Source organism: Rhinolophus sinicus, chromosome 17 (genome assembly GCF_057876585.1).
Source record: "Rhinolophus sinicus isolate RSI-liver-muscle chromosome 17, RSI-T2T, whole genome shotgun sequence".
NCBI lineage: Eukaryota > Metazoa > Chordata > Mammalia > Chiroptera > Rhinolophidae > Rhinolophus > Rhinolophus sinicus.
In genome coordinates, this window is record NC_142517.1 from 38,814,203 (window position 1) to 38,835,427 (window position 21,225).

Sequence of the window (21,225 nt, forward strand, 5' to 3'; positions counted from 1 at the left end):
AATTGAACTCCAAATATCATTTTAAGGAATGAAATAATGATTGATAAAGTTAATGTCTTTTTCCGTGAGGTTATTGATACATCTTGAAAAATGTTTCCAAGGCTGAGTCATTCCTGCTATGTTGCTACATAAGTCTACATTTTATACATAATCCTCCAAGCTTCCTTCTCTAGCCTCCACATTTCCAAGATTTGGCCCTTTCACAATCTGGCAAAAGTTGGAGATGATTGACATTCTTCAGAATTGACCAGGAACTTTGTAGGACGCAGAAGAACATCTGGACTCATTATTATTAGACTTGTAACCAAATGAGTGACTCTGCTATGTGAGTGAGAGGATGAAAATGGAGCAACAGAGAGGCAAATGCTGATACAGTGTGTAGTCTTCTAAGTGTTAGAAGGCTGGGACTCTACCCCCAAAGACGGTAACTCCCTTTAGTTTGTGAATCTAGAACTGAAAAGAGGTGCTTGCTCACCAAGGATCAGCTAAAGGTGATGTCCAGCCTAGGCCAGGTGAACTCTGTGGTAAATGAATGGAGTTTCAGTGGCACAGGGGACTGGGCTGAAGGGGACATGCTGAAGGGAATGGAGAATAACTGACCCAGTGGGGTCTAGAGTATAGATAACATGCCATGTGTTTTTGTTCAGTGGTAAGAAGAGACAGAGGCAAAACTGGGGAGCCCAGCACTGAAAAAGGACTCATCTAATATATTTATTCTATGTACACGAGCCAGCTTGCTGGCAAATCCAGTGCTTTCCTGGAGAGCAATTTTGACCCGAAGTGGAGAGAGGCCAAACACCTTGGGCCCTGGTTGGAAAACAGTTCCATTAGTCTCCAGGCCCAGGGTGCTGACCTGGACTTCTCAGGCTCGGTCTGGGTGTGGGATGACAGTAGGTTAGCTAGAACCATGAAGTCAGTCCAGTGAGAAGAGGAACACTCAACTGAAGAGGGAAGCAACCCAGGTTTGTAATGCCTCACCTCGCGCCAGAGTGAATACCATGGGGTTTATCAACACAGTGGATTTGTGCTCTGAGATTTCTTCACATTCTAGTAAAGATTAGCTTTGTCCTTGAATGAACTTGATGTGCTTGGGCGTGCCCAAGGTTATGAAATGGAAACAAGCCATGGAACCCTGAAAGTCTGCCCTTTTTTGGCTTGTGTATCCTGGCAGAACATGGCTGGGTGTTATATTGCTTCGTGTCAGATACAGCCGAGTGGCTGGGTCTGCTCCAGAATGAGCAAGGCAGTGGGCTTGGAGCCTCCTTTCACCTCTTTCTGTGATTGGGGTGAAGCTTTCTTCCCCTGGAGAACAGGCGCTCAGATGCTCATCTTAGGGAGGGTCTGTCCTGATTGCTCTCACGCTGCGCACCTGATCTGCCAATGGACAGAGAATCAGGATCAGGGCACTACTGGGCATCCGTGCCCCAGCTCTTCCCTGGTGGACCAGCCAATTCATAGGCCTTTGGAGACCCCTCACTCTTAACTCTCCTCTGTGTGACACACCACAAGTGGCAAGTAAGTTTCCTTTCCAAGTAAAGCTAGTATAACTCCATAATCCTATGTAGTTTAAATTCGATTTTATTAGAACAGAGAACCCGCCACAGATTATAACCTCTCAGAATCATTTGGAGCTGCGCTACCTATAAAATATGGAAGCTATGATTTGCCGTCTGTAAAACTTTACCGACAGTAACGGCTTGGCCATATTTAATTTCTTATAAGCAATGACGAAACATTTGTCTGTCAGTTTATCTGAATCTTCCAATCTTCTAAAGCGTTGTCTTTTTTTTTTTTTTTTGTAATCCTGTCCATTGCTGTCAATAAGAACTGGATATTTTATTCATAAATGCTGTTTGCAACCTGGCTCCCTCTGCTTTACAAGAGATTCTCCATGTCCTCTGTGCCTTTGAACATGCCCTTGTTCTGATGCCTAAGCTCCAGGCCATTCGAGAGCCTGGACGTCTGTCGTAGGAGACCAGGGTGACGTGTGAGCCATGGTAGCTGGAGCCACGGCATTCTCCGTCCTCATTTGCGTACTTCTCAGCTGTAGATCACTTTGCCTTGCAGTGACTTTTATAAATGTTATTGTTTTCTTCCCAGATGCCCTTTTATGTTGAACTCCATGTCATACATGAAGATTTCCTTTTACTCAAAAACTTCTCTCGTGTCTGAAATATTTTAACCTCCTTTCCCTTGTTTTTGCTTTCTTCTCAGTGACTTCTAAAAAATCACCAATAAGCCTATACTTCTTTAACTTTGGGAATGATTTGTACTCTTACCTCTTCTGACTCTATAGATACTGTTTCGAAAACTGGAGTCTAAGGTTCCAGCAGCTCTGGGTCTTTCTTCGTGTTAAGGACCATGCACAAAATAGTACATCTTGGAAGGTATTACGATGGGAAATTTGGCACGCTTCACAAGTGTTACTGATACTGAAGTAGAAATTAAAAATAAAAAATGTTAGCAACACAGGAAAGTGTCTTAAAAGGTTACAGAATGCCTTTTCCCCCAGTTCTTTAGTGAACCCAATTGCTATGGCCCTTGAAAAGAAAAGTCTAGTTCTCATCATTGATGCCTCCCCACTCTTTTTTCTCATTTAAATCAGACAGTCTGGTTTTCACCATATTAAAGCAAATCAACCTAGTAAGGAACAGACTGACTTTTATTTACTGGCTGTAGTTCTAAGCACCAGAAATGGGCAAAGGAGACCAAACAAAGAAATAGGAAAAATGAGGCATTGAACGGGAGCCAACGTCGGGTTTGGAAGGGATGAGGCTTCCGTGGCGGCAGGATGTGCCTTTCTTGCTCTGTTTACTCTGAGCTCAGAAATAGAGGAGGAAGAAGGTAGATCACGCTACAGCCTGAAATGGATACAAAACATACCAGGGCGTGCATAGAGTGTAATCAGACACTGGATGTAATTATGCAAATGTATGTATAAATGGCTTTTCTATGAATAAATTGTCTGCAGCACCCTTAATACTCAAGGTTAAAGTAAGCAGAAGGGCATAATGACTCCACTCCAGTAGCAGCTGAGAAATGTTATGCTTTGCTATTTGCACCTGAATTACCCTGAACCCTTGATAAAATGATCTTTGAATCTTAAATACTATTAGCACTTCCATTCCCTTCCTGCAAAGGGCACCACCTTGCTTGGGAGGAGAAGGTGGGGAAGGGTTAGAGGATGAAAGTGGCATGATTGTTTTTCATCTGTTCACCCTAGTGATGCTTCAGGCTAGTTGTGTGTTTCTTTTAGTTTTAATTAAACTTCACCTGGAACGTGTTTTAGTGGTTAGCGTTTGGAGGCCTGCTTAAAGGAAGGAAATGTTCAATTTTGCTTAGGAGAAAAAAATGTGCTTTCTTCTTTCTTTATAAAATAAATCGAGAACTTCAAACACACTTCTCAGGGCCCTGGGCACAACCATCTGATGAGAATGCTAGGATACATTCAGTGTTAGCATGTGGTTTTCTTTGCATGAAAATAGATAAAATACTTTGGATTATGGATATGAAATATTCGTTCTGGCAAACTGCTGATGAGAGTATTTCATGCCTTGAGCGTGGCACAGCACAGTTAAGTTTTTTCTCACTCATAGGTCTATTAAGAGAACCCACCAGAGTGTTTACTTATTACTTCAAGGAATTTGAAGCATCATATAAGGCTAGGAAGGCATTAAAAATATATTTCCAGTCTCATAAGACACTTAAGAGTAGCTGTAATGCATATAAATGAATTCAACCGATGTTCCAAGTGCTTATCAGACATTCATTTCAACTCTGCAAGCATTGATTGAGCTCCCAGACTATCCCGAGCACTGTTATGAGGGAAGCAGATGGGGACAAGATGATTCAAAGGCATGTGACCAATATTTAGGGATCAGTGAACAAACAGCTCACCATCGCTGGAATGTACATATGTGGGGATTGGTGGCTGCTGCAAGGCAGGAGAGGAGAGACAAGGCTCGGAAGGGCTTTCTGTGGCACGCTAAGCCGCGTGGAATGGCCCTCAGGTGCTTGGAAAACGCTGTGCATTTCCAGAGTTAGCTTCCCTCTGGCTGCAGACTTATTCTCAGTTGATTAGATTAGGCAGTTTGATCAGCCCAAGTGAGGAGGATCTTAGAAATTGTGCTTTGCCTTGTGCCTGAGAGGACCTTTTTTATTTTGTTAACCGAAACCACTTTAGCAATACCACAGGTTCAGTGCATTACTTGTCTCAGTTACAGAATATTATTTAGTACGTTACAGATGACATGTCATCATTGTAGAGCACTGTTACATGCAACAGAACACTTCCCTAGAAGCTTTCCTTCTCTTGGTTTTGTTCCAAACTGGGAAATTAAACAATTATTCAGAATGCCCCTTCATTTTTTAATGGTTATTAAAAAAAAATTATGTGCATTGTTTCACTTTTCTTTTAGGGAAAAAGAAACAGTGGTTTCAGACAGTGCTTCTTTGGGAGCCAGAAGCACTGCAAGTTGACAAAGCTTTGTCCGGCCATGGGCTACACGTTCAGGCTGGCTGCTCGGAATGACATCGGCACCAGGTATGATGGTTCCTTGTTCTCAGTTGTGTGGCGATTCTGAGTTTTTCTCTCATGTTGCTGGAAGGTGAGAGGACGCCTGCTGCCTCCACACTGAACCAATTTGAGATTTTCCAAGGGAATCTTAATCAGAGGGTAGGGTGCCCCCTCTGAGGGGACATGTGCTGCCATGTGGCCTCTCTGCAGTGTTGCAAGCTGTAATGCAGAGACTCCACCAAGGGTCCCTGAGAACCAAGATGAAGGTGGTGACAGTGAGACTTTGAAAGGATTCCCTCTTGGAGCTTTATTTTCTCAGATTACGTGCCTTTTTCTTTCATCACCTTAGCAAACTACTTTTTCTGTTGCCCTTTTCAATTATATGTGAGTATTTCCTGATACAAAGAAGGGGGTGCTGGGCCAGCCATGGTTGTCAAGCTGAGGGCAGCTACTCCCAGGATTGGAGGAAATCTGAGCTGTCTAGGACTCCATAGCTTGGGGGTCGCAAGAGAAAGACAAGATCAGGTGTACAGTGAAGCGTCAGTGGATTAAAGATGCTTTGAAAAGACCGTATTTCAGTTGCACTTCTGGGTAACTCTTGATTAAGGGGAACATTTTTTTTCTTTTATCACTGCTTATTGAAATCTTCTTAAAGGTTCAGCACATCATTCATTGGTTCCCAACTGTTCTTCTGTCCTAAAAAATTCTTAGCATTGTAAGGTTTTACAGCTCTCCCTCCCCACTCATGGTAGCCATTGTATTTTGAGAGTCCACTGGTTGAAAAAGTCATGATGTTAAAGGCTTCTATGATTCAAGGATTTGTAAATGATTGGAAGCTCCCCCAAACTTTTGAAGAATTGCACTATACATATTTGTAAAATGTTTATTTCATTGACAGACATCCTTTGTGCTTACATTTATATGAAGGCTCCTTAGTAGCTGTGGCTCATAACTTGGTAAACATTGCACTATGTTTAGCTTTATGCTGGGTCTTTGGGGTAAAATAAATTCTTAAATATATTGTCCTGTGATGTCATATGCTTTTTTTAGTAGCAGACTAAAGGCGGGCATTGCAAATCGAAGATTGTAGAGACTATCTGAACCTGTCAGGCCCCAGACTTTCCAACCCAAGCAAGCTGGGCAGTAGGCAGGGTTATTCTTCCTGTTTTAAAACGCTGAGGCTACTCACGTGCTCCTAAACATATGCCTCACTGCATTTATTCCTCCACAGTGGTTATAGCCAAGAGGTGGTATGCTACACATTAGGAAACATTCCTCAGATGCCCTCTGCCCCAAGACTTGTTCGAGCTGGGGTCACATGGGTCACGTTGCAGTGGAATAAACCAGAAGGCTGTTCCCCTGAGGAAGTGGTCACCTACACCTTGGAAATCCAGGAGGATGAAAATGTAAGTTTTGCTGGTTTTATACTCTTGCGTGTCTCCTGTATAAATCAGTATTGCCATAACTACAAGACAGCATATTAGATTCACTACATAAATTCAAAACCAAACTCTTCATTTCAACCACTGCCAGCAGCAATCACTTGTCCTTCCCAGTCTTTCCCATCTCACTAAATGCCATCCCAAACTTGTCATTTGGGGAACCAGAAACTGTTGGAGTCATCCTTGACCCCCTGTATAAATAGTCAGCGAATCCTTTTACATCTTCCTGCAGAAATTATTCAGAAATCGCCCTACTTCTCAGCATCTCCCTAGCGACTACCCTTTCACAAGCCACCATCATCTTGCCCCTGGATTATCGTGAGGGTGTCTTAATTATTTCCCCTGCCTTCACCCTTATTACACTAGAGTCTGTTCTCCACACAGAGCCTGAGTGGTCCTGTTGGATAAAACATGATCATGTTAGTGCTCTGCTCACCCTTCCCACCTCGGTGCCTTCCTCTCTCCCACAGTAGAAGCCTGAGCTCTTACATTGCCTACGAGGTCCTACGGTATTTGAGTCTTTGCTGCCTCTGTTCCTGCCCCTGGAGTCTCCTGAACAGACCCGGCATTCCCTGGCCTCAGGGCCTTTGCAGTTTCTAAGCCTTGCACCTGGATTTTCATGTTTTTTTGACTCTCTTCCCTTGTTTCCTTCAGGTCTTTTCTCACAGGTCACCTCTTTGGAGCGCCTCTCCCTGACCACACGAAAACAGCCCTGTCTGATCAAACTTTCCGCGATGATGGAAATGTTCTGTTGTTTGTGCTGTCCAATACACATTGTGGCACCTAATCACACAAGACTATTGAGCACTTGAAATATGGCTGTGGGCCCAATGAACTGAATTTTTCATTGTATTTAATTTAAAAAGCCACATTGGCTGCTTTATTTAACCTGCACAGCTACAGAAAGCAGCCCCTTACTAGGTCCGCAATCCTATCCTTTTACCTAGCTTAATTTTTGTGTCATAGCACTTAACACCATATGACATGCTTCGTATTTACCCATCGGTGGTTTTATTTATTTATTTTTAATCACTTTCTCCAACTGGCATGTAAATTTCTTTGGGTAAGACCTGGTTCTCAGGCAGTGTTGGACCCGTGGGGTGTAGAAAAGAGAGCTTGATACATAGAAGGTGCTCGGTAATATTGGATGTTGGATGGATGGATGGATGGATGGATGGATGGGAATACTACTGAATGAATTCTGTACATTCAGCTTTTAGTGGACATTTATCCTCTTAGAGGATCATGCCTTCCCTATCCAAGCTGCCCTTCCTCCCTTGGCCAGAAGAGGACACTGTTGGTCAGAAATCTCAGCCCCAGTTTATTGCAGAGCACATTGCAGCTTGACAGTGAAGACCTCCATGCAAGAGGCTTTTGTCATGACAGTATTATATACAATTTTTTATAAGTATATACTGCTTTGTCACATATAGTACAACTGGCTGGTTAAGTTCTTTGTTTAAAATGCTTACTGAATAATCAGGAAAAGTTTGCTCTTGAGAAAAGCATATGGTGGCGTCTATTCCAAAGCAAATTTACATTCTCTCAGAGAGCATTGTTCTCATTTAAGTTAGTATTAGCTTCACTGTAAGGTTGAACAGACCCAGGAGAAGTTACAGTGTAATCGAGTTTAATTCTTATTGAAAGCTAGTGTGCTATCTTCAGCACCATGGGCTTCTGACACTCTTTTTTGCAGTAGCTGCCAGACCTCTGGCCACTGGTGATGATGGAAAGAGGCAATATAGAAACCCTGCATACAAAGGTATTTAATGCCCAGACTTTGTGGTACTGATATTTCTTTCTGGCTTTGCCTTTTCAGGATAACCTTTTCCACCCAAAATACACTGGAGAGGATTTAACCTGTACTGTGAAAAATCTCAAAAGAAGCACACAGTATAAATTCAGGGTGAGTCAGCCATTTGGGTACCAGAACTGCTTTTAAAAAGAAGCTGTTGTATGTTTCACCCATTTGCTGTTTCAGATTGACTCGGCAGGTTAAAAAAATTATTTTTAAGTTCAATGCATTTACATTTGTAAAGTAACATTTATAAAATGCACACCATTCTTTAATTTTAAAATCCACTTTTGAGAGAGAAAACTGCCGTAATGTGCTGTAATAAATTGTATTACAGCATGGCCCGATGGCCTCGCCTGGGAAGACCCAAACCAAACGCCTAGTTCACCTGTCCTTCATCTGCATTTCACACCTTTCTCTCTGATGGTTCTCCTTTTAATCAGATTTCTCTTTTACTCTCCATGTTCCTTTGCTCTTGTACCCATTTTTTTTTCCCCTTGGCCGTTTTTACTTTTCTCTGGTTACCACTCCCTCCCCACTTAGGCTTTGCTTTGGTCATTAACAACCACCATTAATGTCACCGTAGACTTTATGGTGTAGCCAAAAGCAGTGCGTGGCAATCATTAAGAGAGAAAAATCAGTGTGCTGCAGCACTGCTTCTGATCCTGTGCACAGCCCTGTGTTTTCCAATGGGACGGCGTGCATCTGGGGAAAGAAGGTCCACCCTCCCGGCTCTGATTTGGGGGCCAGATGGTGTTACTTGGCGTGTAGTAGTCACTCCATGAACAGCTGTCAAATTATCAAGTGGAGTTGGTGACTTTTTGAGGAAAATGATAGTTTTTCAGTATTTTTTTTAAAACCCTTGTTATTCTACCCTGGCTATTAGAACACAGCGGTACTGCTAGCCTTTCTCCACAAGGTGGCGTTATCCTACTCTTAAATGAATGAGGTTCTTTTTATCTGCTCTCTCCCCTTACATGTTTTCCTTTCACAAAACAGTAAGAGCATGGTGGTAATATACTGGTTTTGTTTTATGTCTTGAAAGGGTAAAAATGTCCTTAGCTAAAACCCACTTTATTTTTTTCTTAATTGTTAATAGCCAACAATACAGAAAATAAACACTTCATAAAGAAACGCATAAATCAGTAATTCGAGATAAAGTGTGTATGTGTGTCTGCCTGTGTGAGTTGATGGATGCCTTGATCTTGCCGTGTTAAAAAGTCAACATTGATTTAATACCTAATATCTATAGCATGTTAATGTTTTCTCGGTTGTGTTACAGCTGACTGCTTCTAATATGGAAGGGAAAAGTTGTCCGAGTGAAGTTTTGGTGTGTACAACAAGTCCTGACAGGCCTGGACCTCCTACAAGACCCCTCATTAAAGGACCAGTTACGTCTCATGGCTTTAGTGTCAAATGGGGTATGTTTTGCTACTGTTGCTTCTTTTTTTTTTTTTTGACACATTTTTAAAATGTATTAAATTCAGTAATGACAAACCAAAATAAAAAATAAAAGAACAGTATTATTTGCGGGGGTTTTATACATTTGGAATATACATCAGAGAAACATCCAGAGAATTCTACATGTAGATAAAATGGACAATTTTAAGACCATCTCATTTTATGATTTTCCTGTATTACATGGTTTTCCTCCTATATTTTTAACGTGTTGTTGATTTGAAGGTAATAATCTCTGAATGTATATTTCATTCTTCAATCGCTTGCCCATAAGGAAAGTAGTCATATTTAATCTAAGAAAATTGACTCATAAGGTTAATATTGAAAATAAATTTTAAAATTTAGGTACGTCATCCTAAGTAAATTTTGGCATACAGACTGTTTAAATTAAAATGAATTAGAAACACTTTAGTTTTTGTTATTGTTTGTGTATAACCAGAAGTCTTGAACTTGAGAAATGTTTCATACTGAAGTTCAGCATATGGTGCTTGGAGGTATCTGATAGAAGGATATTGTGTCTCACTCTGCCACGTGTATTATTTCAATGAAGTGAATGCCATTAGAATGTTGGTAAACATCGGTGATTATATGTAAAACTGTTATGTATACAATCATCACTAATATCATATAATAATATTAGCTACCCAAAAAGCAAAAATAAAAGTAGAAATTCAAAATAAGATTTTACCTGGCAGCCAAGTAAGGTAAAGGGAATTTAAAACACTGTTAAATAATTATTGGAGACACCAACCACTGAGAAACATAACTGTTTCAAGTTACCTAATTTTGAGACAGAACTATTAGGATATGTATTTCTCTGGAAGATGGATATGATTAAGAGAAAGTATGCAATCTAGATGTGCTTTTTGCCAGATTGTAAAGCTTTTTTCTCAGAAAAAGCCTAGAAAGTTCTCTTAACACTGAATATTTACTTTCATTAGCCATATGCTATAATGTTTAACTTTATAATTATTGTTTTAAATATCTTACTGAAGTATATATACATTAATGGAAATACCAGGTGAACGGAGAGGGGAAGTTCCTAAATCTACATGAGTCATCTGAGGGTATACATAAAATAACAGAGGTGGCTCACTGATAATAGAGGTAAATTCTGCAAAGTCTTGCAAAATTATAAACCAAGATATTTTTCTGCTCAGAAAACTCCTGCCGGCAAAGAGTTACCGGTGACTAAATCCCCAGCATGCCGCAGGGCTCTGGTCATTAGCTGGAACCTCCTCCTCAGACCCTCTTTCATGCATGTTCTCTTTGATCCACAACTCCAGTGTTTTGTGTTTCACTGGGGATGTAGCGTTCGCTTAGTAGCAAACTGTGATGAAACAGATGTGTTGCATTCTGATGTTTTATTTATTTTGTCAATAAATTTTGCATTTCTGTTTCCTTCATTCACCATCCATCAAAAGAATCTGGTTAGTGATGATATAAGTGAAATTTAAAAAAGAATATATAAATATTTCATCTTATATAGAAAAAAATCACTAAATATTAAAGACCAGGTTTCAGAATTCTCAAAGCAAATTTATTAATATAACTGTTAGAAAAATCAATTTATATTTTGAGCTTTTACTCATGTTTCAGTAAATAAATGCTAACTGACATTTCAGGCTCTAAGAACTTTGAATAATTTGATAGTGTTGAGGTTTTTTTGGTGTTTCTGTTTGTTTCTTTTGTTTTTCAACAAAGGAATTGGGTGAAATACTATATTATTATGCCTTTTGGTTAAATCCAGAATGCAGATAGTATAATATTATATGATTTCATGTGTTCCAGTGATATTTACCAATAAAAATCAATACCTTTTTATAATTAATATGACATTTGCTTATTTTCTAGATCCTCCAAAGGACAATGGTGGTTCAGAAATACTCAAATACTTGCTGGAGATTACTGATGGAAATTCTGAAGGTAAAGTTTTTGGAAATTGTTTATTCAAATCCAGTAGCAAGCCTATTTTCTAATATGATAAACATCTGTATCGTAATAGTGGGCAATCATTAATTCTAATGATAGAGCTGTCACAATAAACAAACCTTCATCCCGTAATGACAGTTTTTCTCTTTTCAAATACAGCATCAGGGACAGAGTGTGCTTGCAATGTACATTTTTACTGTGTTTTTAAATTTTCTGTTATTTCTTTAAACCAGAGGTCCTAATTAATAGAATGATTAAGTTTTTCTTCCCCTCTCTTGGCACACTTTTTCTGGAAATCCTTGTAAGCAAAGAGAATGTCAAAAGCAATCAGCAGAAAGGATAAGGTGGAGGTAGCAAATGTTTGGTCATCTACAAATTCACATGAACAGTGTTGACAAACAAAATGTATTTATATGGGCCAGTGACAAGCGTCACACTTTTACAACAAGTTTAGAAAATGTTTCCATCTTTGTTGTGAGTTGTGAGTCAGATTATTTATTCATTACTTGCCATATTGTGGATTAAAGTAGGACACGTGTTGGATATCAAATTTCTTAAATAATGCCTTTTCAAAAATTCTTAGATCTTTCTAATAAAATTCGTTAGGCTTTAACAGAAAAAAATGTAGTCATCAGAATTTTTAAAATGACTTATCTCACTATTTTAATAATCCCTGTAATCATTAACTTAATATAAAATGATACATACATGTGGTAAAGAAAGAGTTAACAGTAACTACAAATTAGCAGTGCAGGTGTGTGGCTTGCCTTTTATTTTGTACCACAATAACCACCTGTGATATTTTGTTTTTCTTGTCAATCGGGTCTTTTTTAAGCTAAAAACATGAGAATGCTTGAGATGGGCACAGCTGTTCTTAACATAAAACATAGGTTTTTACTGCATTAGAAAACCTACCCAGGAGAGAAGGCATGTTTGTGTAGTGGCTCACTGTGAAAACCTAAGTATATTTTGAATTTTCATGGCTTTCTATTCATTAATGTCAGGATGACTGTCTATAATAAATCCTTTCTCCCATGGCCCTAGTACATGTAACTTAATTGTACATCTAAGTCATAAGCAGCTGAGGGAATTTGTGGAAGTTACTTTAGTAAAATATTATGGAATAGGTAAAAATATTTGCCCTAAAATAACTTCATGGAGTAAAAGTCTTTTGTAAAATAGTCAACTGGAAGCATAGTATTAGTGAGAGCAAAACAGGAGGAAGAAACATCCTAGCAGCCCAGATTTGTGAGGTAACCAGTGGGTTGAAGCAGCCTACTTGCTTATCCCCTGGTGGCATCAGTTTCCTCCGGCACCCAGACCCCTCCAGTGGCCCAGTGTACTTTCTTTAATCCCAAGAAGTGGTCAGATAACTGGGTCACACACCGAGTATTTCGTCTTTAATCTGTTACATTCCCAGGCACTTCTGTCATTTACATGGGGCTCCATGAAGACAGAAGGCCTTTACCCAAAGGACTCAGTAATGGGAGGGTTTTACTCACGGCAACCTCCAGGCAGAAAATAGTAGGAAGAGCCTCTTCAACAGTGCCCAAGGCTGACCTGAAACCTCATGGATGAGCAGCGTCCCCATGCCCGGCTGGCCCCGGAGGCCTCCTCATACTAGAACCATTTCACCATTGCCCGACTCTGTCCTCTGTCTCGTTTCAATATTCTCCCTATGCCAACTACAGATTTTGTGTGGTTTCTAGCATCCTAGCCTCAGAGTCAGAAAATGTAATAATGGTGACATTAAGTAGTCTAGCCAGCAGTACTAAGTATTAAAAATGACTCCATGTTATTTTAATATTTAACTTTGTACAGGAAATGGAAAGAGAGCCCTTTGGCTATTAAAGAACAGGAGATGCTGGTTTTCATGGAAGCCACTTAGAGCTTTTTTAAATCAGTGGTTGATACTATTGCGCTTTTACAAAAGGCATAAACTCATACTCCAGTCTGTCTTGTTTTAACAGCTAGTCAGTGGGAAGTAGCCTACAGTGGATCAGCTACAGAATACACTTTCGCCCACTTGAAACCAGGCACTTTGTACAAACTCCGAGCATGCTGCATCAGTACTGGTGGACACAGTCAGGTTGGTTTTATTTTGGTATAAAAGTAAACATCTTTGGTCAAATTCAGACAACCTATCTATAACATTAGAGTAACACTGCTGTTTAAAAATGAATCACGATAATGCAACTTGCCATGGTATACACCAGGAAATGAAAACTAGCAGTTTTTGAATTGTGCTTTAGAGGACATAAAAGATAGAGGTAGACCCAGAATGATTCTCAACTGCATTGTGGTATTTTCAGGTACATTTGTCCCTTGTTATTTTATTAGAAGACTTTGGTGTGATCATACATGACGTTTGAACATGAGTGTTGTCTGGAATCTGTATTAGCTAAATGAGAGGAACTTCAGTTACTGCAGGATAGAAAAGCATAACATTTAGAGTAAAAACGATAGGCTTTCCTGCACAGCTCTGCTGTTACCACATCTGGCAACTTTGAGACACACTTTCCCCAAGTTAGTTTACTGCCATCTGCTGGGAAGTCATTGTAAAAGCCATCTGCATTTATGTTGACTGAGCTGAGTGGTACCGGTACCTCCTGCAGTTGTGAAGTGCCCAACTTGCACATCTGTGAGAAGGAGCCGGTTTCTTGTTTTCTATTTATGTGACCTTACATCAGCCAGTTAACATGTTAAGAGCCTTGGTCTGAACCACACAGTTTTCTCAGAGGCTCAAAATAACCTCGTAAATACACAAGAAGTGCTCTAGAAGTGAGATAGTGTTACCTAAATGACTTTAACTTACGTTCAGAATGTGAGTGAGGGCCAAGATAGCAAGAAGACATTTTCATCATATAGATGTTTAACATTAGCATTTGAAACCATAATATTGAGCAAGAGAGATTGAGAGATATGCTGGCTCGTAACTCTGTGGTGAGTTGACTTTTCAAACAAATACCTGCCATTCGGTGCCTAATTTTGCCAGTCAGGCCACGTCCAGCATTATCTTATGTTTATTCCACGCCCCACCTCCAAAGATAGTGGTACTGTGGTGTTTGCACTGCCCATACGGATAGACTCCTTGTGGACAGGAGGACCAGTTGACCATCCGTATGCAGGCCAGAGCTCTCTGGAGCGCCTCCCAGGGTGGGGTATATCCACACCAACGCCACAGAATGTCAGCGATACCTCTTGTGTGTGAGGCGCTGCTCGCGGCGACACAGACAGTGCTACTCAGAGCACAGAGCACGTCTCTGTAGCACCTCTCCTCGAGGAGAATAAGTTCAGTGGCGCTGCATCGCTCTGCCTGGTTGTCTCCTGACTCCAAAAGGGGTTCAACTTCCAAACCACCAGCTTTATACAACCAGTTCCTGCAAAAAGAAGGCCTGCTTATTTTAGCATTAATTGAACCTGCTGGTTAATGTCAGACTCGGTTGATTAATATTGACTTTATTTGCTTTTTCTGCTCTGTATGTGGATGGTTGGCTATTTATGATACCATTTAAAATTTTCATCCAGCTGTTGTTTTGTGTCCTCTTCTGTCCTCATGAAGGGTCTAATTTTGGTGTAAAGGAAAGTAACTGTGTGCTTGGGATACAGAACACTCATGTCTACAAGTCTGAGTTCAGATACAATCATTTTTACCAGTGCCGTTGCAGTATATGTCCACACTTACACACACACACACACCTCTACCTCATTGCATAAGAAATCGTGTGCACATGCAATGTGTAACCCCCTTTTGGTAGCATTTACAGTTACGCGGTAGAATCAGTCTGGTATGTAGAGGTCTAACCAATTCCCATAACTGAGCTGGTTCTCTCTGGTGTTTCTCCCACAGTGCTCCGAGAGTCTCCCTGTCCGCACACTAAGCATTGCGCCAGGTGCGTGTCGGCCACCGAGGGTCCTGGGTAGACCAAGGCACAAAGAAGTCCACTTAGAGTGGGGTAAGTGCACATCTTCCCATTGACATGGACAGTTTTGGACCATTGGAGATGGAGTGAAAGACGTAATGCTTTGTAATTAAGTTGGAAGTTTTCCTTCTGAAAACCGTTGTTTTTCCTGTTGAAAATGGCCGTGTTCTTTTTCGTGTACGTTGGCTGGGGTTTGTGTTCTCCCACTCGCTGTTGCTCTCCCTCCCTTTCCTGGCAGTGCCACACACGTGGCTCAGTCCCTACCCTCTGGAGGGCACTTTTCTAGAAAATGTGCCAGAGCAGCAAGTCTTTTTCAGGAAATTTTCAACTTGACTCATAAAAGTTGTGCTCAGTTTAGAGATTAAACCGAGAAAATGGTTTGTGAGGTCACATCTAATTCCCCCTCGCCTTTGCTGCTTTGTCCTGTGTGGGTCACGGTGCTTTACAGCGTTGATTCCAGCGGTGTTAGCATTTCTTGTGTCAGCAGTTCACAGCATGTAAAATTGCAAATGTAAACCTGCAGAACTCTGTCAGACTTTTCCCCCCACCGCTGTGTCTGAAATATAATAAAATACTGTGCCAACTCTGGGTCATTTATCTTGATTTATCCTGACCTTTGGTTTCAAGTTAGAGATTTTCCTCAGTTTCTTCCCTTCCCTTGTCTTAGATTGTAAAGAAATTTGCCTTAGTGGTTCTATTGTTTTTAAATCATTAACATGATTAAATGTACTTAAATGTTCTTGCTTTGGAAAGTATGGGTAACATCATTCAGAAACTTCTTTTGTATCTCCTTTCTTTTTGGGGGTGGGGTGTGGGTTCTTTTATAAGAAAGATACAGAGGAGGGGCCACCTACATGGTGTTTAGCAACCTTGTGGAAAATCAGCTGTGATTTTTGTCATCGGGAAACACAAACATGATGTGCTGACAAACATTCTCCACTCCTAGATGTCCCTGCCTCAGAAAGTGGCTGTGAGGTCTCGGAGTACAGTGTGGAGATGACAGAACCCGAGGATGTAGCCTCAGAAGTGTACCACGGGCCAGAGCTCCAGTGCACTGTGGGCAACCTGCTTCCCGGAACTGTGTATCGTTTCAGAGTGAGGGCTCTGAACGATGGAGGGGTGAGTATAAGCTTCTAACACTTCCTTTCCACCCTCCTGAAAATCCTCAGCAGTCTCTGGCTGACCTTGACAGCCATTAAAGAATGCATATAAAATCTTCTTTCTGAATTGATATATTGTGATTTTATGTTTCCAGCATTGGAAATTTTGTTTCTTATTTCCTCATATCATTCTGTTAAGAAAGTGTTCAAGATTAATAAGAACGTCACCCTGTAGATAGTTTTGGTGGTTTTCAAAATAATTTCCTATTCACTCATTGACTCTTTTATCAGCTACAGGAAATTAGGACTACAATAATATTCTTTTCTCATATTGTCTAAATTACCCAGTAATGTCTTAGATCAGTTTTTAAACCTGAAGTGGGATAATGGCTGGTGAGGCCACCTTATTTTTGTTGTATTTCAAGTGAAGACTAGAGCTCTCTGACCCTTCTACTGCTCCATGATAGTTGTCATGGTGGGTTATCAGCAAGTGAAAGTATGTGTCTGTGTGATAGCCACAAAGGTGTTAGTTGTTGCTGCTGTTATTGTTATTTTAAATTGCAGAGTGCTGTGGATTTGGGAGAGATTCGTAATGAGAACAAGGTGACCCAGAAACTGTAGGGCTTTTTGGTGTGTCACAGATGGGCAGAAACATAAAAGAAGGCAGAAGGGTATCAATAAAGCAGACTGCTGCTCATGTCCTTGCAAAGTGCTAGTGATTTGTATAGATAAATTCCATGCAAATAAATATATGTAATTAATTGATGAAAAATTTTAAAATAAGAAAGCGAAACTAACAATGACACGATGTTGACAGTGACCTTTCTCTCATTCTCGGTAGACTTGTTAAAGTCTTTCAGAAGTGAAATGTGTTTTAGTCCATTTCATGTTAGCCACCACTGACTGAAAACATCTGGCCTGAAGTAGGGTTGCCAGCTTTTAGCGGGAGCTGGATTTCTTCTCATTCCCCATTAGGAAGGCATTTCAGACACAACACAACTATCTACATTACCAAAAATCAACAACATGAAAGTAAACAGTAAAAATGTATTGATGAGAAGATAGGAGGCCTATGCCTCCGAACTTATATAAATACAAAGAGGATGGATGGTGACGGCCGCAGATGCTGCAGAAACTCCATCATTCTTTTGTTTCGGCCTTTTCCCCCATCAGCTTTTCAAGGGATCTCCGCTATAAAATGATGTAACTGTGCTGATTTGAGTTTTACTTTGTCTCACTTTAACTATGATGTAAAGAACTAGCTTTAGTCTTGGTTTATTCCTCTTATGTTGGAAGTTAACCATTTATTTGACTTTTAGCCACCTTCAGAGAGTTTCATTTCAGAGAGTTTCTCTCCCATCCCAACCTCCCACCCCCATCCAGCATATTTACAAGTTGTGTTGGAAAAATGTGAGAGGTTTTTTTTCTGTTTTGTTTTTTTAATGTTTTTTTCCCATTTTGAAAAACATAGTCATGTACTTCATTAGCCTGGAATTATGATTCTCTCGAAATGTTTTCAGTCTCCAGGTGCAATTGGGCCTCAGTGGTGTGGTCACTGATGGTAATAATGTAAAGAAAACAGGAGTGCAGTATAAACCTTCAGAAAGTTGAGATGGTGGGACATGCTGAGAACACGTTAACAGGAGCATTAATTTTCAAAATGTCAACTTGCAATAACTAGAAGAAATACTCGGAATTTGATAATCAACAATTTTCAGTGTATTTTTATGTATGAAAAATTAAACTGCAGTGTACATCTGACTTAGTGTTCTTTGATGTCCTATGCAAAATGTTAAAACAGAATGCCTGTTGTGTTAAGAATCAGCGTAATTTTGTTTTCTGATGTCACAGTACAGGAAAAATGTTTTAGTAAACCAGCTTTCTAATCCATTTGAATAAAAAGAATATACATATATAGTAGACATTTACCACTCAGGGAAATTGTGTAGGAAGAAAACCTAACACACATTCATTTGAAAGTGAAAATGCCACTAGGTAATAGTTTTGAATCTGTTGCATTGACGATAGTGTTAGCCTAGCCCTTATTGGTTACAAGCTTGTATATGCACGGTCACATACACGTGTGTGTGTGTGTGTGTGTGCACATACATACGAGGATGTGCGTGTTCTTCTCTTTCAGTATGGCCCCTATTCTGATGTCTCAGAAATTACCACTGCTGCAGGACCTCCTGGACAATGCAAAGCACCTTGTATTTCTTTTACACCTGATGGATGTGTCCTAGTGAGCTGGGAGGTAAGTCAGGCACATGTTCTGCATTGATTTCTGTTCCTTCTACTTTATCTGCCACTCAGTGCAAGTCAGGAGGAACCTACAAAGCCAAAATTCACAGATGGGTGATTTTTACACATTAATCCCCCTTGGCACTGGCTTATAGCATTCAGAGTTGTGGAAATTTTTACCACTGGTCAAAATTGAGTATCTCTTTCATGCATTTTCTTTTTTTAATCTATTTGGAATTTCCTGGGGCATGGTGTTCTCTTTTCCAGTTTGGTTGGTTGAACACAAACATCAGAGTATTTTCTTCTCAATGAAATTAACTACCCGAATTTGTGTTTTCCAGAGTCCTGAAAGCTCCGGTGCTGACATCTCAGAGTACAGGTTGGAATGGGGAGAAGATGAAGAGTCCTTAGAACTCATTTATCATGGGACCGACACCGGCTTTGAAATCAGGGCTCTGTTGCCTGCTGCCCAGTATTGCTGCAGACTGCAGGTAGGTTGGCATTACTCAGACTTACAAACTCTGGTGTCCCATGGAAGACTCTTGGGCAAACTCACTCAAAGGCTCATGATGGATGCCACTAAGAGAGAGAATGTGGGAAAAGAGTCTTCTAAAGAAAAATAAATTTAATTGCTATGGTATTTTCCAGTTAATTTCTGCTTCTGGAGCAGGCCCTGAAATACAAGAACAAAACCAGGTTCTTTTCTCACCACCCTTGCATCTTGCTTGTTTATCAATTCACTAAATAAATGACTGACTCCAAGGCAAAGGTGTCACAGCTGCTTAGGGAAGATTCTTTCTGTCTGAATTCCTCTGAGATGCACCTTGCAGTGGGAAAGCCACTTACAAAGCACTGGCAAAAGACAAAGTTTATATGCCCGCCGTTAAGTGGACCCAGGAAGAAACATTAATTTGGACTAGTCTGCATTAGATTACAGGACCCACCTCCCACTTCTCAGTGACGGTTAATGAGGCTGGTTATCTGTAAGCTTCCACTTGGGAGTCCAAATACAATAACATCAGGAATAATTGGCTTCTAGCCCAACCCTGAGAGTGACAACAGTTGTGGGTTTACTTTTGCTTTATTGGCTTGGGTAAATCATTTTTTCTCCTTTTTATTGTCCTGAGAAACAGGGTTCTTCGTCCATTTCTTTCCTTTTGTTCAGTAACGTTTCTTGAACGCGACTGTGCCAGAATCAAAGCATGACCGGGGACGATCCAGAGGAGAGATACAAAGATTAGTGAGATGTGATTCTTGACCTTGAAGAACAATTCTGGCGTCACACACATTGGATTTAAATAGACAAAGAAGCAAAGATGCCAGATTTAGGTTTTCACCTGATTTAAGTCAGATTGAATTGCTTATTACAAGTCCAGCGACATTAGTGTCTCGGCCTCTTTGGAGAAAACATTCCCTTCATAAGTTAATTTTCCAGATCAATTGAAGCTTCTCTGTTAAATTCTGAAGCCTACTTTATCGTAACCATTTCTGAATAAACTCTTTTTATTATACACTTCCTTCTTGAAAGGCGCACCTAGGACATAATTAACCCTTTGTCAATGAGTCAGGGTCACAGCACGTTATCTGATCTTTATAATAGAGATGCTGAGTCATGGGGAAGAGGTTAAATTATATGCCACTCTCCTGTTTTTGGAATCAGGCAGGATATAAATAAAGAACTGTCTGCCACCACAGGAAAGAACTTAGGCTTTTCGAGTTTTGCTCTCTCCTTAAAATGTTCTTGCTCTTTTTCTTTTGGGGTATATGTTGTCACTTAGCACTGACTTCCCCAAACTGCATTTTAAAAGCTGCATTGGTAAAAATAGAGCCTGCCTCCCTGTTTTGACAAGTAGAAGTAGAAAACAGTTTCAAATGTCTATAATTCTTTGTCTTAAAATGAGTCAGACTCTGTGAAGGGGATAGTATTTTCAAAGCCGCCATTACTATGCTAAAGAAGTACTGCTGGAAAAGTGTCTCCTCAGCCATTGATTTCTTGGTACCTGTGAGCCAAATATGAATTATTTTCATTTGACATTACTACAGAGTCAGGATAAACCCAAATATTCTTTTGAATACTGGTGCCTTAAACTCTATCATAGCTATGCTGTGTTTTATAAAAATTGGGCAAAACATAGCTTGTTTGCTCGGGAATTTTTGAAGTTTTATATTCTTCCTTAGGAATATTTTAATTAACAAGTGCCAAAGTAATTCTGTTTACATAAGGCATATTGTATGTTGTAGGCATACTTTTATTTAGCAAAAGATGCTTCTGAGTTGTTTACTTTGAAAACTGGTAATAATAAGTGGTATAGATCAAGAAAATACAATTCCCGTAGAATGAAGCTAATGAAAGAAAGTGGGGTCCTACAATAGAAAAACAACATCATTGGAGAAATTGGTAAGATTTTAATCGGGTCTCGATATAATTAATTAGTAAAGTTGTACTAATGTTAATTCCCTGGTTTTGATCATTGTTTCGTTTTGTGAAGTGTTAATGTTAGGGAAAGCAAGGTAAGAGATGTACAGAAATTTCTCTGTACTATTTTTGCAACTTTTCTATAAATCTAAAATTAGTTCAAAATTTTAAAAGTCTTGGTTTTTGTTCTTTTAGTTGGGGAAAATGCTATTTTGTTCTTGCTTTTCCCTATGGGAAGGAGAGAAGTGAAGCACTGACTGTTGAATTGATACTCTGCCAGGATTTTACATGTTAATCAATTTAATCTTTACAATAATCCTATGAATTAGGTGTTACTGTCCCCATTTTACATCTAGGAAACAGGCTCTGAGATATTAATTTGCCTAAGACCACAGTTAGTAA

At 40.0% G+C, this 21,225-nt stretch overlaps 1 protein-coding gene across 2 annotated transcripts in view; it reads left to right on the plus strand.

Moving 5' to 3' along the window:
- FNDC3B (fibronectin type III domain containing 3B) overlaps positions 1-21,225 on the plus strand; it is a 320,977-nt gene that overhangs the window by 256,752 nt on the left and 43,000 nt on the right. For both annotated transcript variants that reach the window (XM_019735100.3, XM_019735095.3), the window contains exons 12-21: positions 4,419-4,543; positions 5,748-5,922; positions 7,778-7,864; positions 9,036-9,174; positions 11,066-11,137; positions 13,114-13,232; positions 14,994-15,099; positions 16,013-16,185; positions 18,307-18,420; positions 18,749-18,898. In XM_019735100.3, the coding sequence (XP_019590659.3) occupies positions 4,419-4,543; positions 5,748-5,922; positions 7,778-7,864; positions 9,036-9,174; positions 11,066-11,137; positions 13,114-13,232; positions 14,994-15,099; positions 16,013-16,185; positions 18,307-18,420; positions 18,749-18,898 (1,260 nt within the window). The remainder of the gene's footprint in view (positions 1-4,418; positions 4,544-5,747; positions 5,923-7,777; positions 7,865-9,035; positions 9,175-11,065; positions 11,138-13,113; positions 13,233-14,993; positions 15,100-16,012; positions 16,186-18,306; positions 18,421-18,748; positions 18,899-21,225) is intronic.